The sequence below is a fragment of the Oculina patagonica genome, chromosome 6 (assembly GCF_052425735.1).
Source record: "Oculina patagonica isolate OP01 chromosome 6, crgOcupat, whole genome shotgun sequence".
NCBI classification, from domain to species: domain Eukaryota; kingdom Metazoa; phylum Cnidaria; class Anthozoa; order Scleractinia; family Oculinidae; genus Oculina; species Oculina patagonica.
The window spans coordinates 25,306,091-25,333,611 of record NC_135763.1 but is presented as its reverse complement, the minus strand read 5'-3'; the positions used below and the strand labels follow the sequence as shown (position 1 = coordinate 25,333,611).

At 38.5% G+C, this 27,521-nt stretch overlaps 3 protein-coding genes and 1 non-coding gene across 5 annotated transcripts in view; all 4 read left to right on the top strand.

Annotated features, from left to right (window-relative positions):
- Positions 1-252: 252 nt before the first annotated feature.
- On the top strand, positions 253-21,637 carry LOC144656691 (lysophospholipid acyltransferase 5-like). Its single transcript, XM_078516934.1, has 18 exons — positions 253-376; positions 1,408-1,466; positions 4,350-4,398; positions 4,929-5,035; positions 7,140-7,233; positions 7,828-7,865; positions 8,413-8,472; positions 10,432-10,479; positions 10,739-10,809; positions 12,297-12,405; positions 13,457-13,543; positions 14,952-15,071; positions 15,588-15,634; positions 16,790-16,937; positions 17,580-17,738; positions 18,243-18,355; positions 18,772-19,560; positions 19,797-21,637. Exons 1-17 carry the CDS (start codon positions 280-282, stop codon positions 18,788-18,790), a joined length of 1,425 nt encoding a protein of 474 aa, XP_078373060.1. The 5' UTR covers positions 253-279; the 3' UTR covers positions 18,791-19,560; positions 19,797-21,637.
- Positions 9,891-9,963, top strand: Trnas-gcu (transfer RNA serine (anticodon GCU)). The gene has a single exon. It is a non-coding gene; the product is annotated as a tRNA-Ser (tRNA).
- Positions 21,638-22,365: 728 nt separating the features above from the next.
- Positions 22,366-24,911, top strand: LOC144656702 (spondin-1-like). Its single transcript, XM_078516946.1, has 2 exons — positions 22,366-22,957; positions 24,352-24,911. The coding sequence occupies exons 1-2, from the start codon at positions 22,489-22,491 to the stop codon at positions 24,453-24,455; spliced, it is 573 nt and encodes a 190-aa protein (XP_078373072.1). The 5' UTR covers positions 22,366-22,488; the 3' UTR covers positions 24,456-24,911.
- Positions 24,912-26,892: 1,981 nt separating this feature from the next.
- The window catches only part of LOC144656690 (lysophospholipid acyltransferase 5-like), a 20,623-nt gene continuing 19,994 nt past the window's right edge, over positions 26,893-27,521 (top strand). The window contains exon 1 of one of the 2 annotated variants that reach the window (XM_078516933.1): positions 26,893-27,433. In XM_078516933.1, coding sequence (XP_078373059.1) covers positions 27,334-27,433 — 100 coding nt within the window. In that variant the 5' untranslated portion in view covers positions 26,893-27,333. The remainder of the gene's footprint in view (positions 27,434-27,521) is intronic. The other variant, XM_078516932.1, reaches the window with a different exon arrangement.

Here is a 27,521-nt window from a genome sequence, read left to right as displayed (position 1 = left end):
ACACCCCTCCCCTTACTTCTCGCTCGCCCTTTTTTCACGCTTTTCCCCAACTAAATAAACGTCTGGAACAGGCTGTGGTAGTCTCCTTCGCAGCCGTTGTTTGGTGGACTGAACGTCTGCAAAGGCATTCTCGTTCCCAGAGCCCGCGGAACGAGAATGCTACGAAGGAGACTACCCCGGTGGTGTACCCGGTGGTGTTGCCCTTGTTTAACCCTCACCCTCAGAGTTTTCTTTTCTCAGTTCCAGTCCCCTCTGCAAAATCACGCCACTCAAATCAAAATGGCGGATTGCGGCGGTTTCGGCAACATAGACTTTCTGGTAAAAGCCTCTGGATTGTCGGATCCTGGCCTCCGTCTAGTCATTGGATTATTATCAGGTAATCTTAATTTTATTACGGTCGCTTTTGAAGATTTTGAGAAGATTGACTGATTAATGATCAAAGTTTTTATGGCGATCGCGGGGTCACTAATCAAACAAACGGTAACTTTCATCGTACCTTCTTGATTATTTTAAGTATACTATCCTATTAGGGAAGCATTTACTTCGTACGCTAACAATTTTGTCATTTAAATGGTTGGTACTTGTAGTCTAAAATCTCCCGCAGTGATAAGAGAGCTGTTCACTTTGGGCAGCTTTGGGGGCCAGAAACACTTTTACCTCCTGTGCAAAATTATGTCATCAATTTTACCTAAATTTAAGAGAACGTGATAATCCTTACTTGCATAATTAAAGGGCTAATAAAAGTGTAGAATACCTGGTCACTTATTTGCATCTCATTGAATTTGAATGGTATCTTTTGTTTCTATAATTTTTGCTTTGTTCTAAAAGCGTTCATAGATGTGTAACTAAGTGGCCCGGTATTCTTAAAATCACTCCACCAAAATCAATGCAAATTACAGTTATTAGACATTACAAATGTACAGCATAAGGGGTGTTAAAATATTATTAGTGTAAATGCGAGATGGCGAGACTGATGTCTTTTCTGTGATCCAAAGGCCTTGAATTTTAGCCTTGCAAAAGAAATCTAGACTCCTAGAAGGCACCAAAGAAAAATTCGAGATAACAAGACTCCCGAAATTGGGCTAAAAATTAGCCTTTTAAAATGAACCTGTAGAGACTCCAAGATGGCATCATGAAAAATTTTGAGGTGGCAAGAACTGTGCAAAGTGGCTACAATTCTGTGTACATCCTGTTATAGGGGGTCTGTCATTACAAATTTGTCTGTAACTACTATTACACATAAAGTTCTCAATTTATAAAAATGCCTAATTTGCAAGTTGAGCTTAATACAGTCTTTATAGATCTGATTACATTGCAATGTAACAAATTAAATCTCTTGGTGTTTATTTATCAATCTAATCAATCAATATATGTGTAACATTATTTTTGTATTGAATTTCTTTTCAGCTTATCCACTGGCATTTATTTATCATGCTTTTTTCTATAGAACCAAGCCTGCTCTTCAAGTAAGTTTTAGTATTATTTTTATTAACAGTATATTTCAATAATGCTAGCCTAAGACCTTTTCTGTGAAATCGTTATGGGAGCTATGTCAAGGGGATTTTGCAGATTTTTCATCTTAACTGTTCTAAAATTAGTGGTAGGCAACTCAACCAATGACCAAAAATGTCTTAGTCCATCTTTATGCACAATATGCCCTGCCTTGTCTCCAGTCACTCGCGATCGTTGGGGGAAATGCTAGTTACGTAATTATTGTGGAAAGCGGGGGCCAAGGGAGACATGTGCTTGCTCCCAGGCCTCGCGCACGATGTTGGTGTACAAAGCAAAATTAGCAAAAATCGAAAGCAAAATTTGTTTTATAATTGCTGTAATTTACATGTTATCTTCCTTATTCTCTTCAAATATGTACCATTTTGAAGCTTATTTTATGTAGTTTCTTCATGTCTTACTAATGTCTTGAAAACGTTAGAGCTTTTGCCTGAGGGAGTGAAAGTATGAGGTTCACTCACGTCAAAACTTCTCAAGCTGCGTAACATTACGGTCTAACTTTTCGCTTTCAAGTCACCGGCCCGATTTGCTCTTTTTGCCGTTTTTGCCAATTTGCTTTTTGCCATATCGCGCCTTTTTTGCTCCTTTTGCCATTTTTGCCAATTTGTTTTTTGCCATAGTATCGCGCCCTTTTTGCTGGAATGTTTTTTTTGCCTTTATTGCGTATTTTGCTTTTGGGCTATTTATATCGGTTCAAGCAGCGCCCTGGTTCAAGACAACATTTGAGCGCGATCCATAAAATGAGCGAAAATGTGCAAGCTGAAAAGATGAACAATGAATTAGCTGCTGTAGTAAATTTTTATTCCAACTAGCTAAATAACTTAAAAGTCTACTTCAAAACTACAAAATTAAAAATAGAGATCACTATAAACCTTGACTGACTATTCACAACAATAATAAAATTTTGTCACAAATTGGCTGCGGCGCTAATCACAGGGTCGTAACCAGGTATATGGGATCAGGGATCACAGCCTTGGGATCGGGATCACAGCCTCGGGATCGGGATCATGGACCCGGAATCCCGGGTCACAAGTCATGGGATCCGGATCGGCCAGTCAGATGGGATCAGAATGGAATCAGGGATCAAATGTTGCCGCATTTTGGGGATCAGGAATCAAAATTTAGAGCTAAAATTTGGGATCAGCGATGAAAAAATATACCTGGTTACGACCCTGTAATCACATACTGACACAATTTTAGCTTACAAAATTAATTTTCACCGCTGAAGCTAACGCTTCGCACAATTCGCATTGGTATTATTAAGTTAGTTTCTGAAATACAAATCTCTGAAATACATTTCAAATAAAGTGACTGACGATTGAGTGAATATGCGAAGAAAGTGAGAAAAATGCGCCCGAAATATATCAGATTACCATCTACTAGACGAATGTCTGCTGTTGTCTGATGACATCTGATGATAATATCTATTTCAAAACATTTTAAGCCTAAAATGTCCAATATAGGTGTACAAATGAAGGGAACTTGAAATAAACTTTATTTGTGATTAACTTTCATTGAAAATGAAGCGAACAAACTGCTTTAAATGAATGTTTTTTCCAAATTCCAAGCCGTGAAATCACGCATGCACGCTAATTTAATTACTTCACACTTTGCTTATTTTTGGCGACGGCTAGCATATTTTCGATAGGACCGATAGCGATTATTCATTCACATTGAATACAATTAACTTCATGGACAAATAGAGCAAAAAAAGCAAAAATAGCGTGTGTATGAAGCGAACAAACCGCTTCAAAAGCGATAAAATATTTTCAAATTCCAAGCCGTGAAATCATGCATGCAACTTCACATTAATTTAGCTTACAGAATTGTCAGTTCCAAATCGATTCCAAAGCGCCTATTTTTCTAAAAAAAATTATGTTTTGTTAGTACTTATTCATTCACTGTCCGAAATTTACTGACTGCAACGGAGCTATAATCATTAAAAGCAAAATAAATTTTTATTACCACTGCACGAAATTGTTTACTACACCAAATTAACGTCTTTGGGAACGACGTCGGCCAGAGTTTTCAAAGAGCAAAACTGGCAAAAAGCGCAAAAATTGGAAAAGAATGAAACATAGCAAGGGCGTGAAAGGCAAAATCACAGAAGGCGTAAAACGCGCGATTGGCAAAACACTAAAAAATGCAACGTTTGTCAAGGGCAAAAAGTGCATGAAGTGCGTGAAACGCGCAAAGAAGGGCGCGATGAAATGAACATGTTTTGAAATTCAGTTTTTGTCTCACGCTACTCTTTTTTACAATATCTTTTTTGACAAATAAAAGAAAAAAGAAAGAGTAATACCATTTTACAGCGAAATTAAAGTGCACATCGAAAATACCTTCTTCCATCAACTTGGTTTGACGGAAAAGTTTAAAATAAACAAAATGCTTTCCGCTGTCGGGTGAAAAATCGGGGGCAAAACAACATTTTTTCGCTAACTCGTTTTGACAATTTTCCTCTCGCTTTTGTAAATAGACCTTACCAAGAAAAAGAATGTGACTTTCTTAGTGCACATAGACTGAAGTTTTATTCTGCCAAGTTTTACGAAAATTGGAATCCTTAATGACGAGCAGCGATAAAAAATCTAGCGTGAGACAAAATTTGTTACGCAAATGTACACCAACTCCGTGCGCAAGGCCCCCAATCCTCCTACTCGAGCTATGCTCTCCATCAAAATCCTCCTACTCGGATTTCACCAATCGGTCTTGGAAAAGCCTGTAGAGGCCACTAAATTCACTTATTATATCTGCATGCACAGGACGCCCACCATGTCTTAAAAAAGAATGCTCATTTGATTAATAACCATTTTTATTAATTAACTGTTTGAATTTTCTTCCAGCACATATACTTCACCCTCTGTGGATTTTGTTTAGCACTTTTCCTTTATGGTAAGACAAGATGGAAGTACATTTGTAAATTCATATCCTTGTGAAATATAGGTAGTGTTTATAACTGACAAAAAATTCCGAGAGATTGGGGGAGGGTGTTCTCAAAAGCCAAAATTGAATTCAGTTTTTATTTTGTTTTTAGTGTTTGAGTTGTTGAAAGTAGGGCAGTGTTATTTTAGAAAACCATGATCAAAGTGTGGAATAACTGAGCTACATGTACAGCATGTAACTGCAGTCATCATCATCATCATCAATTTATCGTCATCATCATTGTCATTGTCATCAGTAGTAAATTTTGTATTGTGTATTTTACTGCAAAGGTATGTCAACTTACTTTTGATCAGTACTGCTTGATGTGGTTAAAACATTGTTTTTGATTTGAAATTTCTTAGCTTCTTTCATTGTCTAGTATGTTTATTGCCATAATCTGAAATGAAGAATATAAAACTCTGACTGCTTTCTAAAATACGTATAAATTTTTTAACCAGAAATACATGATCCACTTAAGATTGAACATTTTTTTTTATAAGGCTGGTGTGCTTGCCATTCCATGATCACCATTGTCTGTTCCTACCTGCTGTTGCATATTATTGGACCATCCACGACTATGGTGATGCTTATGTTTCTGTTCAACATGGTAGGTGTACACAGTACAATTGACTTATAAATGTACATTTACTCGCTTGTCAAGAGGAAGTGCTTGAATTGTGCACTCTGAGTTCCCTTAATAATCGATTGAGCATCGCACTGCCTTTTTACACCTAATTTCCCTGCTCAAACTGCGGCACTCATGAGGGGTGCTTATTCAAAAGCGGTGCTTATTTCTTGTTGTCGTTACCTTGTATTTAAGTAAATGTAAAAAAAAAAACTGACATAATCAAAATTCACTCCCAAACTGAATTATAATAATAATAATAATAAAATTTCCTTGTTATGTCTGTTATGCAGCAAAAACAACGTCATTAAGAAATGAGGCAAGATTTACACTAGCTTATAGATTACTTGAGAAATACAACAGCAAAAGTTATGTTATGTGCTGGGAATTAAAAACAGAAAAATCCTTTAAAGCTGGATGAAAATAAACTTACACATTAATCTCTGCATTTAAAGGCCAGAGAGGAGAAACCAGCTCAGTTTGTAGGTGGCCTAATTGTCCACGCTAATTAGTAACTTTAAACGCGTTCCCACACTCTCCCCGTTTTCTCTTAGCCAGAAACTCCTCACCAACTTCAACAGTGAAGTCACAGGCATGGTAGCCTTTGACCACGCACTTAATAACAAGTGTAACGTCCGTTGCTTTATCCCCAGCTTTATCCGCTTCTTCAGACATGTCGTTTTCGGATTGCGAAAATCTATTTCCGGATATCCTGGAGAATTGTCCTGGGGATGCCCATGACAATCGATGACAATCGATGAAAATGGATAGCAATCGAAGTAATCAAGGAAATTTTATTTGTTACTATTGATTGGTCATCGATTGGCCGATACCAACAGTGCTCGACACTAACGCTAGTACACTAGCCCAGGACTAGTAAAATTTCATGCTTGGCTAGTAAAAGTACTTTCCTACTAGCCCATAGACTAGTAAATTCATGGAAAAATAAATCAACTACAACTCTATAACTTGGGACGTTTTTCTCCCAGAAACCTTCATCAGGATCTAGTTTCTATAGCTTGAGTAGTTTAAACCAGAGTGCTTGCTACCCACATCGCAATCCGCATACGGATTTATATCGTACGATCAACTCGCAAACCTGACGCCATCTTGGAAAAGATCCTCTGTCCTCGCTTCCATGACACCCAAAAGGGACCTGGGAGAGAGCTATAATAAGTCGGCCATCTTGGGGTTTTCGCGCGAGCGACCGCGCGAGCGACCGCGCGAGCATGATTTCAAGCTTTTGTAACACTTTACCTACAAGAAAACCGCCTTCAAGGGCCGATAATCGTGAGCCAGATTTACATTGTTCACCAGAGGACCACACACAGCATGAAGAGAAAAAGAAGTGTGATCCACGGTCAAGAAATTCTTAACCGAGTTGGATGGTAGCATCGTTGCTGCGTCTCAGTGAAGGAAAGATGTACTTGTGTGGACTCAAACAAATATAGTGCTAAGAGATTAGCTGATTCAAACTTGGCTGTTTTTATTTTTTTTTAAAGGGGGGGGGGGGTGGGGCTAGTGACTTGTCCTTGTGGGCTAGTGATTATTTGTACCTACTAGCCAATTGCCTGGTATCCAAAAAAGTTAGTGTCGAGCACTGACCAATTGATATCAATTAACTAACCATCATCGATTGATATCGATTGATTGATTGATTTCCGATCATCGATTTTGATCGATTGGTCAGGCCGGGTAATATTTATTGTTGGGGCAGCCTGACAGAATGCTGCAAAGTAACCAGCGGTGGACTAGCATTGTGTTGTTCCAGAAAATATTCATACCTCCCCCACAGTAGATTATGGTTTGAACTGCTCCCCCCCTCCCAACCCTCCCACCTACATGTACCCCTCCAAAAATTCCAGCTTAGCTTCATACTTTCATTTCAAACTTAAATTGGCTTGAACAAGACGCCCTACCCCTCCAAACTTTCTTCTGTGGAGTGGCTATGGATACTTTCTGGAACCACACAATCTGTCCAATGGGAGAAGAAGTACTTCTAGCTGCTTAGCGAGAAGATCTTTTTTCACCATAAAATGAGAGATTGGTATCGGTATTGGTTGAGATTATTAACTTTCTTTTGCAGGGATATTTGTTGAGTGGCTATGTGTATTACGCATCAGGAGAATATGATGTGAACTGGACAACACCACAGTGTATTCTGTGTCTGAGGCTGTTAAGTATGTTCCTTGTGATTGTGATTATTCAAACTTGTAAGCAAGGTGTAGCTCAATGGGGTCTTGTATTAGTATGCATGTAGGCAAGTTGGATTGGGTTTAGTTCTTTTTGTTTCAGATTATAATAAACAAGAGACAAATCAAGCAAACTACATGTAAGCATCAGACTGGTTTTAAAAATTTCAAGCAAAGTTCAAATTCAGTTATATAGCTCAGTTATTATTGTCCATATTGAAATTAGAGGTATCATTTTTTTCTGTTCAGAATAAGGCCTACATGTATCAGAAATAATACATATACTAATAAGATAGATCAAGACTTTGAACATTAGTTGAAAAAAAAAATCAGATTTTTTTGACAGTATATAATTTAGGCTATATCAATACTTGCTTCATCTTCGTCATCATCATCATCATCATCATCATCATCATTTCCTTTCTCCAACTGGGAAATAGAGCCTTGAAATCTCCCTCGCCATGTTTCTCAGTCTTTCACACGAACCCCAGCATCGTGCCAGCCTTTAAAACCAATCTCTGCCCTTTCGCTTTTCTCCAGTCAAAAATTAGTGACATCAATTTTAATTATTTGTACTTTCAGGTATTGCTTGGGACTACTATGATGGCAACCAAGACCAGGTAATTTTTTGTTTTTGTCTTTACTATCATAATGGCTGATTGACGCGTATTTGTTAGACATAGGTTTGTCAAAAATAGGTAGTGTCAGGTTAAATTCCAACACTGAACAGTACAAGCCCAAAACATGTGGCAGTACTTACAAATAGTCATGTAGAGTGTAGAAATAAAATTCCTACATTACTGTTATATTCAATGACCTGAAAGACATGTACCGGTAGGCCAATTTTAATTATAAGCAGGGCAAGCAGGGCAAGCAGGACTGAGCCCCCCGTTCCCTACACACTGTTAGAATAAGTACCATTTCTAAAATCTGAAACTGTTTTGGCTTTCACGTTAATTGTCTTACCTAAGTCAAAAGAGGATGAAGAGGCTGAAAGACCAACTAAAATTCCATGTGGCTTTTAAATGTTAGTAAATTTGCAGAAACACATTCTCAGAGAAACTGAAACAGCCCTTTGCATCCAGTGTACATGTTGTTGCCCTCATTGCCGATTGGCCAATAAAAATGATATTTCTGAGTAATAAATAACAATTTGTGTCTCTGCAGGACAAATTATCTGCTGACTTCAAGACCACTGCCATAGCAACACCCCCAACACTCCTGGAGGTATGTACAAATAAATTATGTACTTTGCTAAAGGAATAAAAAACGCACCCGAGTGCATTGTTGAGTTACATAAGCATGCAGGAATTTTTAGGAACACGAGAGAAGTGCATAGAGAAGCACGAGGCGCAGCCGAGTGCTTCTCGCACTTCTCGAGTGTTCTTAAAAATTCCCGCATGCTTATATAACTCAACAATGCACGAGGAGAAAGTTTTTTATTTCTTTTATGAAATGTTAAAGAAATTGCGCGCGCTAAAACTCATGACGTAAGCAGCGTGCATTATAACTCGATAAAGCACGCGTGTGACGTATGCAGCGTGCTTTATTGAGCTTTAATGAAGTTGAACTGACCAATCACAGCGCGCGCAATTACTCGGACATTTTATAATTAAATATAATGTAATAACAAGTCATATTACACTGTACAGTAGAACCTCTACTAACAGACATCTCCTATAGGCAAACGGTTGGTCTGATGGCCCCAGCCACATTCAGACACTACTGACATGTTCATATGTTATTTTTTAACCTTCCACAATCAAACGCCTCTCTGAATTGGACACCTTCTCCCTTCCTTCTACAAGTCAAGGGGTGTCTGCTTATGGAAGGTTTGACTGTTAAGTAAGTCATTTATCATCGCCGAAACATGATCTAATTGGGTATCAAACGTGGCATGTTTCATCATCAAACCTAGAAGTTTGGCAGACTGTTACGCCAACTTTTGCGCCGAAAGTTCAAAACTTTTCCGGTTTTGAAATGGCAGAAAGATTGGATATGAAGACTTCTTCTGACAAATTGATCCTGATTTGTGTCGATATACATTTGCAGGTTCACTTGAATCACTTTGTAAAGTTTCGCCTGTTCTCAGTGTTTAAAGGAGAATTGTCACGATATTAGAAGTCATTTTTCTGATTACTTCCAAATTGAAGCAAACAACAAACGAGTAAACAAAACCCGAAAATAACCAAGGATGGTTTCGACTGACGAAGATTAAGACGGATTATGAACAACAAACTTGTTGAAAAAACTTGCCAGTTTTTTCAAGATGAGTTGTCTGTGACTGAGCTCCCTTAAGGTGAGCATTTTGAGTGCAAAAGTTGCCATTATGGTCTGCTAAACTTCAACGTTTGATGACAATCATGCCATGTTTGATACCCAATTAGATCATGTTTCGGCGGTGAGTGTTCACGCTTAGATGCAAGTGACGGTATTTTAAATCAAACTGAAATACAATGAATGGATCCCTGATATACATGTAATGAACCTGGTGTCGCTGCAGGTAAAACAAATGATACTTTGTAGCCTGACCAAATCTAACAGTGAATTTATTTTGGACCCACGGAAACCCTGGTATAACCATCCTGTTAACATAACAAGCGCAATGAATCCCAGTACCAAGCACTTTATGTATATTGACCGCCGCCTGGTTAGCTCAGTTGGTAGAGCGCCGGACTGCTGTGCGGGAGGTCGTGGGTTCGAACCCCAGACCGGGCCAACACTCAGGGTCTTAAAATAACTGAGGAGAATGTGCTGCCTTTGTAATTACATCTGCAAATGGTTAGACATTCTTACTAGTCTTCTCGGAAAAGGACGATAAACCGTAGGTCCCGTTTCCTGTATCTTCAGTCTTCTAACAGGGGACGTTAAAGAACCCACACACTATTCGCAAAGAGTAGGGCACGAAGCTCCCGATGTTGTGGTCTGGCCTTTACATTTGTATCTTAAAATTACAGTATATGTAAAGCGCATTTGAACATATACACATGGAAAATGCGCTATATAAATACATTATCATTATCATTATCATTGAGTTTGAACACTGTTAATTCACGTACATGCATTTTCTTTCTGTGACTTCACTGAACGCTAGCTAAAGTTTTATATGTTTAAGTGAGTTAAAAGCAAGAGTCAGAGGTTATCACAGTTTAAATTTCAAACTGACTTTGCTTCCTTTCTTTTAAGATGTTGGGCCTTAGCTACTTTTATGGAGGATTTTTAGTTGGACCCCAGGTATTTAAATATAAATTATTAAATTTAGTTTCTTTTCACTGTTTAACAAAAATCTCAAATTTAATATAATTTATTTGGAAACTGTCTGTAATTACATATATACAGGCAAAGAGGTCTTGACCAATATTTTGATTTTTTTTTCAAATGCACAATAATAAGAATTAATAAGAATTCACATGGCTCACAAGTACTGATCTATTATAATTGAGAACACATTGTTTTGATACAAGCTGTTTTTTGTGTTTTTCTTTCTATCCAGTTTCAAATGAAGGCATATTTATCTTTTGTGAATGGAACACTCATGGATAAGAAGGATGATGACAATCAACGGTAAGTGATAAAACAAACAAGGTTCCTCCATTTTTTATTGCTACCAACACTTGTTTGTGGGAGGCGCGGTGGCCTAATGGTTGGTGAGCCAGACTCCGGATCGCACAGTCTGGGTTCGAGCCCTGGAAGGGTCACTGATGTGTTCTTGGGCAATACACTTTACTTTCATAGTGTCCAGGTCATCTTCACCCAGGTGTATAAAATTAATGTGTACCAGCAAAATGATGCTTATTATCCAATGGACTAGCATCTCATACAGGGGGCACAACAACATTAAGTACAAAGATCTCCTAAATTACGCTACACTTGTCACTAAATACTGCTGCTTTCAAGACGAATCTAATATAAATTTTGACAGCTTTCCCCCTTTCTTCGGTATCAGGATTGATACCCTTAGGCAAATTGCCATAAAAAATAAACAACTCGAAGAATTTAATAAGCAGTGGAAGAATTTCCTTTAACTTGTAAGTATTTACGTTTAGATATCCTTGAATCTCGTTTTCTTTTTTTTTCTTTTTTTCCTTGTTTTTTCTTTTTGTTTTTTTTTTCTTTTCCTTTTAGCCGATACATTAATGTATATTTAAAATTACCGCTTTTCAATCGTTTCCTATGTTGTATCATTTTTTCCTTGTTCTATGTGTATTTAAGTTTATTTTTGCTAACATTGATGTTATTTAAAACCGTTATATACTCTGTTTGTATTATTTTGAGTGTCAATAAAGTATTAATTTTAAAAAAAATACAGGGGGGAGTTGAAATATTCCTTTAGTTAATGCTACTCACTGAAACCGGTTTGGGATGCTTGCCTTGAGGCTTTCCTTTATCACTTGCTTATGGGAGGTGTGGTGGGCTAATGGTAAGTGTGCTGGACTCTTCACAGCGGTCAAATGCAAAAATTGACGTCACATCCGGTCTTCGCCGCCTCGAACTTTTGACTCGAAAATGGGCAAACTTTTGTAAGAAATTGTTAAAGAAATAGTACGTGGTGAAAGAACAGTTAAAGCTGGGACACTCAGTGAAGATGAATTATCAAATTTCCAATCCATAAGCGGCATATAAACCTTAACTTTCCAGGGACCGCGTTAACTTTTGGGTTTAAAGCGAAAGTTTGCGGAAAATTTAAGACTTTGTATGGAGAATTTTGGCGGAAATTGCATGCGTGCTGCGTTTGACCGCTGTGTGGCTGGACTCTGGATCCAGCAGGTTTTTTTAGTAAAGTTAGTTGCTCTCATTGTGCCTCTAACAGGTACCCATTAACTTAATGCTAGAGTTACGCTTCAGTGGGCTTCATGTAGCATTCCATCCAAGGGGCAGAAGAAATACTTAGAACTACAGTAGTCGCTCAATGCTACAGAAACCAGGATAAGCTCCTGCCTGATAGACCAATCTTAAAAAGATCTTTAAAGAGATTGCAAGATTTACCCTCTTCTAAATAAATGTCTTTTCCCATCATAATGTGTTCTTATTTATTTTTGTTTGCTGTGCAGTGTTGCAGAGGGCTTGAAGCGCATGTCACTTGGTATCATGTACCTTGGTCTTTTTGCTGTGTTGGAGCCATGGTTCTCTGCCAACACTCTTTTATCGGATGATTTTCAGGTCTGTAAAAATATCATAAGCAATAAAGTAGGACCCTGCTATCTCAAACCCCCCTAATCTGGGCTTGAAAAAAATCATGTCCAGTTTTAGTTCCCCAAACAAGTTTATTTTTCTGTCAGCAATGCATGCTTACTGGGCCCACGTTTGATACTCACCGTGCCACTGTAGTGGTCGATCACGATACAGACTGCAATCTACATGTAAGCCTATTTCTTAATATAATATATTACTGAAAAGTCACCGAAAATAGACCTTACTCCACAATAAAAACGCGAGCACACTTCCATTAAAAGATGAAACACAGTTTCTTCTGATATGTATTCCCAAATACCTGTAGTTTGCAAGCAAATAGCTTTGATGGAGATTTCAAAATGTTGGTAAGCTATTGGCTTATGGACAGTGTAGATTATTTTGAAGTGGAAAGTAAAAGTTACGCTTATTTTGAATAATGTATTGAAAATCGTACTCACCAAACCGGGTGAGTGATCCGTGATTTGTACTCGCCCTGCAGTTTTCACACACCCCTGGGCAAGTGGGCGAGCGCTAATTTTCAACCCTGCAACATAAGCAATTTTGAGATAGCGGGGTCCTACTGTACTAGTAACTGTATGTATTGTGATTGAAATGTTTTCTTTCTTTTTCTTTTTTTTAACCACCTTGAATTTCATCAAAAAGTACTCCAGTGCACGTCACATTTTTAACTTCCTTTTTGGCATTTGGAAACATGCTGAAACACTCCCTCGTGTTTGATACATGATGTGTCGGTATATTACTTAAAAAAACAAACACAAAAACTGGATGTGGTAATTGAAAAAAGGGAGACATTAGTAATTATTTGTCTTGCTCTCAACACTAAAAATCAAAACCGTTTATCATCATGTGGTATTTTGGCTGTGCAATTTGGAAACAAGTTTTAAAATTGCACAGAATAATTATGTTCAGGCCTTTTAAAAACGCTTTTGAATAATGACTTTACTTCATAGGCACTTTAATTAGGATCTGAAACTTCTTTGAGACTTTATTTTTCTGTTTCATTTTATCTTCCATACAGCGATTTACATTCCTTGGTAGAGTGTGGTTCATGATATTTTTTAACAAAGTGACTTTTATGAAGTACCTGGCAGTCTGGCTTCTATCAGTAAGTACATAAATGTACAATGTCTGGGCACGCAGCTGTCCATGGTTTTTAAAACCAAGTACTTAACTTTTGATTCTTCTTAGAGCGGTTTTCACTTGAGTGTCAAAAGTAAATTGCGTTTGCTTTGGTTTTGCATTACTACGCTTAGTGATTGGCTTAAAAATCTCGCGCCACTTTCTTAGCCAATCAGGAGTACCGTATTTATTCGATTAAGCGCCCTGGGCGCTTATTAAATTTTTGGACCTTGAGAGTGGGCGCTTATTCGAGGTGGGCGCTTATTCGAGGCTGGGCGCTTATTAAATTTTCGCGATTTTCAACAAAAAGAAGTCTATTTTTGTAACAAAACAAAGCAACATTTTGACTGTTCATTGAAAGTTTTTGAAAAATAGTAAGAAAACTCGGTCATGAGGGAAGTCTTCTTAGTAGTACTTAGTCACTTTCAATAATCAATACTCCTCTTGTGCACTTCAGTTTCTTGAAGGGTGAGGGGTGGGCGCTTATTCGAGGCTGGGCGCTTGTTAACTTTTCCTACCTTTAGGGTGGGCGCTTATTCGAGGTGGGCGCTTATTCGAGGTTGGGCGCTTAATCGAATAAATACGGTAAAACCAAAACCAATCGTGACTTGCTCGTGCACGTTTTCCCGCGCTTCGTGCCAGCTACATGTATTTGCTTCAAGTTTTGATTGGTTCACTGAATTGTCTGTGTCCTTTGTGACTGGCCAGAGTTATAACTTTGGTTTTGGTTTTACGACACCCAATTGAAAACTGCTCTAGCATCATGGTAATTCATTCATTTGTATCTCCGATCAAGTTTCTTCTGTTTTACAAGTGTTTGTTTTATTTTGTTTTTGTTTGTTTGTTTGGCTGTAGGCATCTTGGTCTATTCTGCTCACTTCAACACCACCTAACAATGATAACCGAATGAATCTCCTTTCCACAAACTCATGGGGTGGCCGTTAGTAGCAGCTGTTATCTCCTTGCTCCCCACCTGTTCCTCCCTCCTCTTGGTTTTTCTCTTCCCATCTCCTTCAGGCCCAGGCCCCTTGGGAAGTTGTTGTGACAGGGCTCATCTTCCAAATGATCCTCTGGTCCTCTGCAATTTTGTTTTCTTTGTTTCTTTGTTTGTTTGTTGTTGTTTTTTCAACTGATCAATCAAAAATCAACAAGTTACAACAGTGGAAGTTTGCCCAAAGTTGCCACCTTCCCGAATAATACTAGCAACTCTGCCTTCCACAACTGCTGAATTTTGATAGGCCAGTTCGAACAAAGCCATCAAAAGTTATTCAGAAGGTGTTACAAATTAATCAAAAACTTTGTCTGGTAGCAAAAATTGCACAGCATAGTTTTAAAACGTCTCAAGCAATAGAGTTTCTAAGTGTGACTGCAATCATTTCTTTGTGGTTTTGTAGGAGGGCAGCTGTATCATTTCTGGTATCAGTTACAATGGCAAAACAGAGGATGGCAAAGCGAAGTGGGATGGACTCAGAAACATTAAGCTTTCAATTTATGAGACAATGTACACTTTTCAGGTGAGCACAATGTCTTCAGTACCATGTGTCCAAGGTCACTTGCATCCACATGACAGGGAAGGTACCCTCCCCTCCCCCTCTCACCTTCTATTATTTGCGGCCATTTTAGTTGACGTTTGTGGGGGAAGCCGTAGCGAGCCCTCCGAAAGACTAAATGTAACTAACAATTAGATTATAAGCTGTAAATTCATCAATTATCACCTTTGTCTCCGTCGTAATTGTTTTTAGTAGAATTCTCACTAAAGTACGTCCGATTGAACTATGTCCAATAATTATTATGGCCTGTTTCAATACTAGGTTTCAAACTGTAATGGAGTTTGTGGGATACAGCTGCCGCAGCATAAAGAAAAGAAAACGTTTGGTACAGGAACAAGTTGTCCCCTCAATAAACCCTGTAACCAGACCACTCTCATTAGCGAAAACCTACGTGTACACGTGGTCCCAAGGGTGTCAACTTGTGAGCCTTCAATTCCTAAATCCAGTTGTACTTACATGACGTTATTTTCTTTTCCCCAGCACTGTGTTGATTCCTTCAATATCAACACCAACAAATGGGTGTTCAGGTTTGCAAAATTTTCATTTCTTTTTACTTGTAATTTTACTCTAGATCTGAATGTGTTTGAGGCCGGTTAATTACCAACCATAGTTATTGTCTTACTCTAAAATAAAATATACGGTCTTAACTAACTGCCTTTTTCACTACTACAGTACAATAACGCAAATTGTAAAATACAATTTTTTAGTCTGTAAAGTCTAAGAATAAAAACATTTGAAAGTGTTACTTTCAAATCCACACGAAACAGTATTATAAGCCTGCAATTAATAAAGTTATTAATGTTGTGAAGCTTATTAGTATTTTTAGATTTGAGTAGTTTTAGTTCAAGATCATCAGTTGTTTGTCATCTTGTAGCTACCGTGCGAGTCTTGTAATTCAAGGGCCCGACAGCCCACAGGAAGATTTCAAGATGTTTGTCTTAGTTCAATCAGTGCTCTTAGCTCTGAACAATAGCTTTCCGCGGTGGACATGTTTGGGACCTCCACGAAAGTTCCTATTATATAGTTTCGTGTTCTATTACTATTAATTCTTCCGAATTTGTCATTGGACGTTTACTCTTTCTGTTAGCTATTGACGTAGGTCTGTTCAATCTTGAAGTTATTCCAGGGTCGCGAAGATTCGTACCCAAACATCTCTACAGTTTAGCTATATACCGTAAAATTCCGGTTATAAGCCCTGGGCTTATACAACTTCGTAAGGGGTTTTGGGTGGGCTTATAAGCGGAGGGGCTTATATCCGGGAGGGCTTATATGCGGGATAAAAAAACGTTTCGAAACGAGCCACGGGAGCGTTGATCGAAAAACGTTTTTAAGTTAAAAAAAGTCTACTAAAGCAACATTTAGCCCTTTTCAGTACTGTCGTCCGGCAAAGGGGGGGGCTTATATCCGGGTGGGGGCTTATAATCGGATGTGTTTTTTTGTTTCTAGGTAGATGGGCCTATAACCGGGGGGGGGGGGAGGGGGCTTATAACCGGAATTTTACGGTAGTTGATAAACCTTCGAGATTGTAGTTAGTTGAAGCCCTTCCAATAAAGAGGAGAGTTAGCAGATTATTGAACAGTGGTCCAGAATCTTGGTATCTCCTGCACAGCTAGTCCCTATAACACTTCAACATTAAGTTCTCATGTACAAACCGTTCAAAGTGCCATTTATTGTTCATATAGGTACGTCTTCAAGCGCCTTCGTTTCCTTGGTAACAAGAATTTGTCTCATTTCCTGACACTGATGTTCCTTGCTCTGTGGCATGGCTTGTTCGTGGGGTACTTTGCCTGTTTCCTCGGGGAATTTGTCATCATGTTGATGGAAAAACAGGCAAGTAAAAAAGTGAATTAACAGTTATGAACAATAATTTTCGAGGTTGTGGCCTGGATAACGATACTGCAGTGTCATCGGATTACAACGGATGCATAAAACGGGAGTTAAGGAGATTTTATAGGCTAATCTTTGTTTACACTATTAGTCCCATTAGTATACGCCCTTCAGTCATTGATCGAGATACAAAGATAAACTCTGAATATTAAAAGGGCGTGGAAGGATAATCTGTCCCTGGAAATTTGAGCCCGATGTATTACTGTGATGTGGGTTTATAAAACACAAAATCACACAAAGAATGTATGCACTCATTAGCGCTATTGCCACCCAACAATTTTGCATTTTGTGAAAGCCAATAATTATCTCCTTCAATACTGATTACACGTGCTAAGCATTTCGCCCATTACCAATTTTCACAAGTTCCTTAAACTTTTCTTTACGCAAACACTGAAGTCAGCAAAAATTCGTCTATTCGGGAGTGCAAATTTTCGCTATCGTTTGACCGCCAGTCCTGGGAACGAGGTTGATGTTTTCGCGCCAATTTCAACTTTCCCGCGCCTTCAAAAACGATCGCACAGACATCCACGAAACAAACATTCTGTAGTGGCTCACTTTTTTTCCTTTTTCTTTTTTCTTCGTCAGATCACAGCCATGTGCTACACTGTTACCAAGAAGTCTTTGGCAGAAATGCCGGCTTATGTGAAGATCCCAGTAATTATAACTTATGTGTTCGTTGTTCACTTTGGCCTCTCGTATTTCATGGTTGCTTTCGTTCTGCTGACCGTACCACGATTCCACAGGGTAGGTGGACTTGCTTTACATTATAATTAAGGACAGCAACCGTGTGCGTACACAATTCAGTTTAATTTTCCTCAATCTTAACTATCTTTGTTTCATTATGGTTGATTTTTTTTTTTCAACTTGCGTCTCCGTTTGTCCAGGAGTTGCGTGCACTTGCGATGACTTGCGTTCATTTTGGTCGAATCAAATTTTTACGCAAGTCAACGCAAGTTTTCCATCATTTGGCCACCCAGAGCACGTCATCGCAATTGCTTTTGTTTACTGAATGGCAGCTCGCTCAGTAGCATTGAAATGGCTTTTTTTTACAACTTGCATGCACTTGCTGTTAAGCTTGCGGGTCCGTTTTGCCAGCCAACACAAGTCTGTATGCAAGTTGAACTTGTACTACTTGCACTCCGTTTGGCCAGCGCTTTATTTAAACTAGACGCCACATGATACTTATGTAGAACATGTTTAGTGTCATCTTCATGTCCCTTACATTGTATGTTTTACCCTTTTTTCTAGGTTTGGCGCTCCGTTTATTACATTGTTCCAATTATTGTAGCCATATGGCACTGTCTTTACCCGATAATCATCTACCCAGTGTTTAAAAGGATGACACAAGATAAAAAGGACAGGTAAATGACCATGAAACCAAACTCTGTCTTAAACAACTCGCCGTGGTTGCCATTTTGACGAGTATGGCAAACCCGTCGCGAATTTGGATGACAATCAAATGCTAAATATGTTCGCCAGAATATCAGTTCCTTACCACTAAATTACTTCTCGGAAGCTCAAGATAACTATATGGGGCAAAGAAGTTAAGCTAAGTGAGTTGGAATAAGGTTAACTTCTCGAAAACCCTGCAATTGTAGCCGCGCAAGAGTTTGACCAGTCCGAAGTAAACTTTAGAGAGAAGTGTATGAAAATATTAAAATTGTCTTCCGTTATTTTATCCACAAGTTACGACAGCCTTCAAGTTCTTTCTTTATGATTTAGAACACTGTGATTGCTTATACATCTCAAATCATTTTTTTAAAAATTTATTTTGCAGGTCAAAGAAAGAGAACTAACAGTAGATTCCAGAAGGGCGTTAGATTTGTTCCTCGACCTTTTTGCAGCGTCCATCCTTTTTTATCAACTTTTTATAGCTGAATTTTCGTTTCTAAAAGCTTGTACACTAACTCTAATGTAATGACTGTATAAACTGTGTGATTTGTGTGTTTGGGGATCAGCACCGTGTTTTTATTCGTGTTTTTAGTAAAGGGAAGCACAGCTTCCTTCTTGGGCGTTCTTTTAGCTCGTCACACAATCTTTCATCATTGCAATCACGTTATGTTTGTTTGCGTCGATCTAAAGGAACCTTTGAGGTTCTTTTTTTAAAAATAAAAAACAGGAGATATTGTACTTGGCTTCACACAAGAGCTCATACGTATAATCTAAGTGAACTTGGAACCTGCTTTAAGTGTAAAAGGTAAAACCTACTTACTTGAACTTTACTTAGTGACCATGGAAACTTCGTAGTTCAAAGAAGCCGAAGTACACCGTCAAGTATGGTCTACACCACACTTGAGAACGCACTAGACCAATTGGAAATGCAAGCCAAAGGAAAGCGGCGTGCAGCGTTGTCACGATTCTAAAGATGATTAACAGCTTGTACCTCAAGTAATATACTTTGTCATCAAGTGAGAAGCCAGAGTTTGTAAAATGCGACTTGAGATTTTCAAGTGCACCTGAGTCAAGTGCTTACGTGAAACTTACTTAGCTTTCTAGTGTGAAGCCAATTACTGCATCATTGATTGTAACGTATTGTTGACAAAAACTGTAATAAGAACCTGAAATTGTTTTTATGTAATGTTTAAAAAATGAGCAGCAGTGTTTTATCAAGTTTAAAACACGAGGCGCAGCCGAGTGTTTTAACCTTGATAAAACACGAACTGCGAATTTATTGAACGACTTAAAAATCTTCTGATGTAGATCAACTCATTCTTGCACTAATATTTAGATTTGGGGTTATCTTGGCCTAGAAAATTGGACGTAAAGTTAGCCGTGTCTTTATCTTTATGAATTATTAATGAGTTTTTTAAAACTTAATTTTCTCCAAAGCATTAATATATTTTTTATTAGTCTATATAACTTGGACATTATTGCTACATCTATCTGCCAACTGAAGCTTTGAAGCCCTATGTAAGTTATCGCTATCTGCTTAAAGGAGCAGTGTCGCGATATTTTAAGTCATTTTTCTGATTACTTCCAAATTGAAAAAAACCCTCAAAATAATAGTTGTGTAATGTGGAAAAGCAACAAACGAGTAATAAAAACGCGAAAATAACCAAGGATGGTTTCGACTGACGAAGATTAAGACAGATTCAGTGCAAACGACAAACTTGAAAAAACATAAATGTGTTGTCCGTGACGTAGCTTCATTAAGAATCCGTCAGTTTGATTTTCACTAGATCGTAACACTCTGTGCTTCTGATTAAGACTCTGATTAAGTTTTCTAGAAAAAGAACTAAGGTTTTCGTTTTCGTAAAAGAGTTAAGTTTAGTTCGTAATCCTTGTCAATGTTCGCCAATGGTAATTGCTTTCTTTTTCTTTTTCTCTTTTTGTACGTTAGTAAAACGGATTACTTTCTGTTTTTCACGCCTCATTTATTGTAATTTAGTTTCACACTTTCTTTTCTATAAATATCGTTCTGTACCATGTAAAATTTGCATTTGATAATGGTGACATGTTGTCGCCGAAACGTCATGTTTTTATAGCGTTAATATTTATTCTGAAATGTGTTTCAAAATCTTCCGTTATCAAAATACGCAAAAAAAAAATGATTTACCGTAATATATTGTGGTGCTCCAAGGTAGCATCAACTTTGACGAGTACTTTAGGTATGTGAACCCTGGTTTTATGGCTATATTGCGCCTGTTGTGGTCGGGTGGTTTGGCTTTTGTTTCTTAACCCGAGCCGCAAGATTAACTTTTAAAAAGATGTATCCTTTGCGGTCTCTTTTCTTAGGTGTTTTTATAAAAATCCGACGATTAAATCTCGAGGACTTGGTGAGAAAACCGTCGTTTTCGCGCCCAGATTGCGCAGAAATACCTGGTTTACGTGTGTGGTGTTTAATGTAGACTTGCCACAAGTCGACCTCACGAGTTTTTTACAGTGAATAAGCGAGCGAAGCGAGCCTTTTAGGTCGCGAAGCGGCCGTGCGAGTGACGAAGTCGCGAGAGGTCGACTTGTCTCGCTTGATGGGTTTTCGTTTGCGTTTCGCGCCAAAAATGGGGAGTATCGATTTTCAAGGGATTGAGTTTAGTTGTTGCGTGACTTTAATTCTCCGACTCAACTTACTAACGACTCAACTCCGACGAAAACATTCGAGCGTGTGTGCATTCGAACTTCAGATCGATTCACTTCGTCCCGGCGCGCCATAATAAACAAGACGAAGGACTTTATTGAAAGTCTATGTTAAATGATGTATCATTTTTTTGTGTTATAGCAAAGGTAACGTCGACAATTAGGGAGAAGGGGCATAAGAGTATTTTTTTAACACTGGCCTAACCTATTGGTTTGCATTGCCAAGGAACAATAATTCTATAATAAGGATGAGGCTAGCTACATTCAAACCCAATGTTAATGTATTTTTCTTTACATCCTAAGTTTGCAATGCAAAGCGTAGATTCGTCATTACTTGTCGTAAGATAATGTTTTGGGAAGAACAGGGAAGACTTAATGGTAGTGGGGATTTCGAGTGGTAAATGTAAAAAACGACGAAAAAAATCGTTTGAACGAAAAATTCAACGGGGGGCAGCCAGTGTCGAGATATAACGGGAATGTCAAGTCTCTGTCTTCTAAGAAAACCCTACTGTTCATAGGTTTTGCTTGTTGCAGAAGGTAATTAAATGTTGGTGTGGGTAACAGTAAAACTACCTTATTAAAGGAATATAACGAAGCATTTTAACAACGAGAACAAAATGTACGCGTAATAAAATTAACGCGAATTTAAGAAAAGTTCTGTTTAAATGCTTATAGTAAACGTGTTTATGTTAATTTACATCAATAAAATTAACGCGAATTTTTGAAATTCGCGTTAATAACATGTATCGTTAATTTCCTATAATAAGGTATTTTTTTCAACCTTAAAAATTGCCAATGAAGACAAAGAAAACCACACCTGGTCTGCTATTTTAACTACACCATAATGGTAAGCCAAAGCATTGTTAGTGGTTATTCCTTCGTCGTTTGTGTTTTGGTTGTAAAATGGATCGAGTTTTCCCCAAAATTTCGAAAATTTCTTCATTAAATATTTCTATATACATTACATTATACTCCCGGAATTTTCAGTTCAATGGATTGCATCTCTCAAATTCGATTTTCTGGGAACTTTTGCTCCGGGCAAGTTGCGTTTCATTCGCTTCCATTCCTGAATTCCTCATTTTTTTGGACGAATGGAACGCACTCCACTAATCACTACAAAAAGCCTTATGGATTTGTCACTTCGGCGAGTTGCTAACGCAATGTTATTAGCGTTGGTTTATATTAAAACCAAAATGACTCGTGAGACGCCGCACACCTTAGACGTTCTGTAACCTTTTGAAAACCAAACGCAAAGAGCTTCAAATTGTTGGGAGGTGATTGGTAGATCTTGAACCGTTGACCTAAAAGCCTACTGAATTTTCACTTCAGTTCAGACGACGTTAATTTGCATTGTTTCGTAGCACGGTTGTAACAATCCTAAGACTTGTTTATAGAGAGAAAAAACTGGCGCCTAGCAATCATGGACTCGCGCAGAATTGCAGTAGCAGTTTTCATATTGGTTTCAGTGAGCCATGTTGGTCGCAGTCAGGAATGTTGTGATTACCGTCCTTGGTCTTCGTGGTCTTCATGCGATTACCCATGCGGAACAGACGGAACTGAAAGTCGATCGAAGATAAACGAAGGATGCTATGAAGAATGTAATGATCTCCAAGAGACTCGCCGTTGTACTGGGATTCTACCGGTAAACTGCGAACTAAGTTCATGGTCATATTGGAGCTCGTGCAGCGTTGACGGTCGATGCGACTTTTCCAGTATCCAAACGAGCACCCGACGCAAAGTTCGGATGGAAGGATGCGGCGGAACATGCTACGACGCTGATTATGAGAAAACGCGTCAGTGTGCATGTTTAAACGAAGGCACTCCGGATGTAAATGGCACCTGTCAATGCAAGGAAGACTATTACGGAGCGTGTTGTGAGGAAATCAAGGGTAAGTATATAACAACTTGTCGTTAACTGCATTTAATGGTCGTTACGTGGTCCCTCAACCCGTACTTCGTCTTAGACAAACATAAAGGTGTAGCTATATACCAGGATGTATAAAGTCGGTAAAACAATCCTGTATAAACTATATGAGTATACAGGACAATGACTGAAACAAGAAGAATACTGAAGGAACTTGGAAGAAAAATGTGTGTACGGATTTCTAGAAGTTATCAGTGGCAGGATTTCTTTGAATCTACTACGCAATCTGACAAACAACATGATTAAATTAGGCGCGTTGGCCAGCCAAGCAACCATGCTATTTTATATTCAATCTTGACGGATGTCATACGGATTGACAATCGATGGCTGATTGTTAATTTACACCAAAAATCTATATTCTTGCACAACAAACAAGCAGAAAACCAATTGCAAACTTGACTTATACACGCGCGTGGCTGGCATCAGTCGGCGCACCTCACTGACTCACTCCCAATCCTCAGCTTCGTGCCAACAAAAATATTACACAATGACGTTCTTTTTCAATTTTTGCGTTTTGTTAATGTTTTCTTTGTTTACACTCGGGAACTGATTTAGTACAAGCGCTTATGGGGCCGAGCATTCAAACATTAGAAAAAAATGTAACAAATTGATCATAACAAGGCGTAAATCTCAAATGGCAGGAGGTTTCGCGGTTGTCGATTCTTTCGATAGGGCCATCCCAATAAAATGTTTCGTTTCCCATCGCCCCGTCTCTTGTCATGGTGGGTCGGTCGGTCGGGCAAAAAAAAAAAAAGAAGAAGAATGAACACTTTAAGGGTTTCGGGGTTCATTAAAGAAGACAAGAGATGCAGAACCGAAAGATTTTGTTTCAGTCGATCTCGCTGAGAATGTTGAAACAATCGTTAATGCCCTTGGCGCGAAACAGCCTTTGAAAAACTTAGTATCGATGTTATTAATTAAAGTCAAGGACATCGCATCATTCCAATTGTTGTTAATAAAACAAGATCGTGTACTTGTAAATTAAAGTTCTTACCTCTTTGACCAGTGAAACTGTTTTTTTTTTTCTCTACATTTCGAAAAAAAAAAGGGTCGGTCGGGCGATGGGAAACGAAACATTTTGTTGGGATGTCCTATGAAATTTCTCAGCCCTCTTTAATTTTATCGTGGAAATTTGCAACCATCGTAGAAGTAGCTTGTTCGCGACAAACATTCGGTATGGTTCCCCCTTTGTTTCGCCTTTTGCGTAAAAAGGACATAAAACCGGGTGATTGTATGTTTACGTCTTATAGTATAAAGTATAGGACAGCCCAATTTATTGGCGACAACGATAGACCAAAAAAGGCATCTCATATTTGGGGGAATGCATATTAATAGTGTCATGTTTTTGTTTTCTTTTAGTGTCATCGTGGCAGAAAGGCTGGTTGGGGTTTTTAGCCTTCCTTATTTTGTTTTGCTGCTGCTACTGCTACGAAAAAGATTCATCAAGTGTTGGGCCACAGTGATTTGAACACGTATTACGAACTTGATATTATTTAGGTGTTTTACAAATCTATTTATGTTCAGTTCACACTGCAAAGCGTTCTAGTTCAGTAGTTAAACGTCAACCTGATAAGGCTTAGCTGCTATATATTAAGAACATCAACTCTGTGAATCACCTTTTTCTGTCCTGTACACATGTACGAAGCAAACTAAGTAAGGTTATTAAAGCTATACTCATTAGAAGAAAAGCCCTACGAAGTGGGGAAAGTGTATGGCCAAGGAATTGTTTCCTTTAACTACACCTTCTAAGGAAATTTGTTCAGCCGGGTTATATATCTTTGCTATCCCAATAAACTAGAGATTCCTAATAAGTGCTCTACAACACACGTATCACATGTAAAAGCTAGCTTTTTCATTGCCATGTTAGCCGAAGCAACCAAAATTTTGGAATCAGAGTATAATAAACAAGGCTTGTTACACTTGTAAGTGTTAGTTACTTAGAAAACGGTCGAACCAAAACATTGGCGCGTGTTTCAGCCTTGGTTTGGCTTCGTACTGATCTAAGGGTGCGTTTCTTTGGGAAAAATCCGAATCCGGATTCTTGATCCAAAAACGGATTTTCGTTTCTTTACCTATATCCGAAAATGGATTAATCTTGGATCAATGATCTGAAGAATCCACACTTCGAGTGGATACATCAGATCATATCTGAATCCGGATTTTTAGGATTCATGATCCGTGCGTTTCTTTGGGAAAGGATTCGAAAAAAGTACCTTGGCCCAGCGGTCTTTGCTGTGAAAATACAGGTTCGCTCTTTGTAAACACTGCCATACGGAAAGTTTTAGGCGGTTATTTCGATCAAAATACAAAAATATTTCACGATAAAAGGAAACGGTAGCTTCAGATAGGTATGTAGTATCATTTTAAACGGGATACAGGTTTTTTAGAACAGCCACTGTGTGCCTACGGAAGTTGTATCCTTTTGAAATTGTCACGAGTGAAATTTGCACTGATCATTTCGCAATCATTCTTCGCAATCAGATGCTTTCTCGTCACATTGTGCTTAACGCTAAATAAGATCTACTTCGACGTGTGGTTTTTTTAAAAGATTTTGTATGCTGAAATTATTTTAGCTAGGATACATTCGACGAAAAATAAATTTGTGCTGATATTTTATGTTCTGTGCGAAATGTGTTTACGGGGTTGTCATGGCAAAAAATCCATTTTCGGATTATTCGTTTCTTTGGGAGCGAAGTATCCGTGTGATCTGAGATCAATAAACCAATTTTGGATTTTCCCAAAGAAACGCACCCTAAGATTCACAGCTCTACCAAATGTAAGCAGTTTAGCGTATCTTGGCATTCCTTTCGGTAGTTAAGGCCCCATTTACATGGAAAGAGGATGATCCTAGCACTAGGATCATCCTCCTTTCATGTAAAATAAAATGATCCTAGTGATAGGATCATCCTAGTACTAGGATCATCCGAGCGCCATATGTTTTCTCCTTTCAGTTTACATGTGAAGGGTTGTATTTGGCCCTAGCGCTAGGATCATCCTAGTGCTAGGACCATCCTATCTGAGATGAGGGATGATCCTAGCACTAGGATCATCCTAGCGCTAGGGCTAGATGCAACCCTTCACATGTAAACTGAAAGCTGAAAACATATGGCGCTAGGATGATCCTAGTACTAGGATGATCCTATCACTAGGATCATTTTATTTTACATGAAAGGAGGATAATCCTAGTGCTAGGATCATCCTCTTTCCATGTAAATGGGGCCTAAGTGGGTTTTAATTACCTTTTTAATTTTATTTTTTAAGTAACCCCATTAAGTGGTTCTGGTATTGCTATTTAGGTTTTTATTGGCTGTTTGAACATGAAGCTTGGCTGAAGTCAAAATTTAGGTGACCTGCCATCAGGCGTTTTTTTGGTGTTGTTAATTTTAGTCGGAAGATTGGTAGTCTCGATCTCAGTGCTGATCGCAATAGGTCAGTTGAAATTCATTGCGCTATCATTCCTTGTTTCAGGAAAAGCTCCAAAATTGATGTGTCTAATCCTGTGCATTATGTGTCTGTTAGGCCATCCCCTTTTTTTCTCTGTTTAGCGTCGTCCGACCGACCCAGATTTTCGTGTTTTCAAAAAAAAAAATTTATACAGAAGGTATAGAAGGCAATGACACATTATTTTAAATAATGTTTCATCCTTTTTACGCTGTTCTTGTTTGAGTTTAACCACGACGTCGATTTTTCCTTCCTCCATTGCCGCCATGTTGACTTTGTAACCATGTCTTCTTGTTTCCAGGCTCCACGGACATTATGCTGAGGTACCGGGCCTCCTAGTTCCAGACTCCTTATCCACTTTTTTTTTGAATTTTTTTTTTTGAATTCCGACCGACCGACCCAAAATCAGAAAACACATACGACGATAAACGAAAAAAAAAAGGGGGATGGCCTTATGGATTGATAGGTTCGAACCAGTACTTCCACTTCCGCAAAGCTGACAAAGCTAAAACGTATATTAAACAACTTTAAGCTAAAGATATTTCGACGGCCCAATTATGGAAAATGTTTCCTTCGTACTCAGTAAAACTTCGTTTACCTCAGTAAGTTAAAAAAGGCTGAAAATCTCATTTGAAAACTTTTCACGCAGCTCAATAATTCGACTGAAACGGCGTGACAGAGAACGTGACATGTAATTGCGTGACAAAACAAAAACAGAACAAGCGCGCGAAACCTTTCGAAACCATCATTCAAGATCAACGATGTAATTTATGCGCATAGGCCTGTTGCTCGGTTCTAAAGAGTTTCGGTTTTGGTGTCTTCGAAGAGAGCGAAACGTTGAGCAACTTCTTACACACGCCACAACGATAGCTTTCGTTTTAGGTCAATGCGCTGAAGAAAATGGAGGCAGCTAGCGGAACTGATAATGCTATAACTTTTATAGCAAAGCGGGTAGGAGTTGCGGAATCTGTCCTTCGACTCATGATCAATTTATTAGCAGGTACGTAAGCGATAGTATCATTTGCGTTTAGCTCCCTAGTTTGTAGGGTCTTGGCGTGATAAAGGTAGAGACTTTGATATGTTTAGCG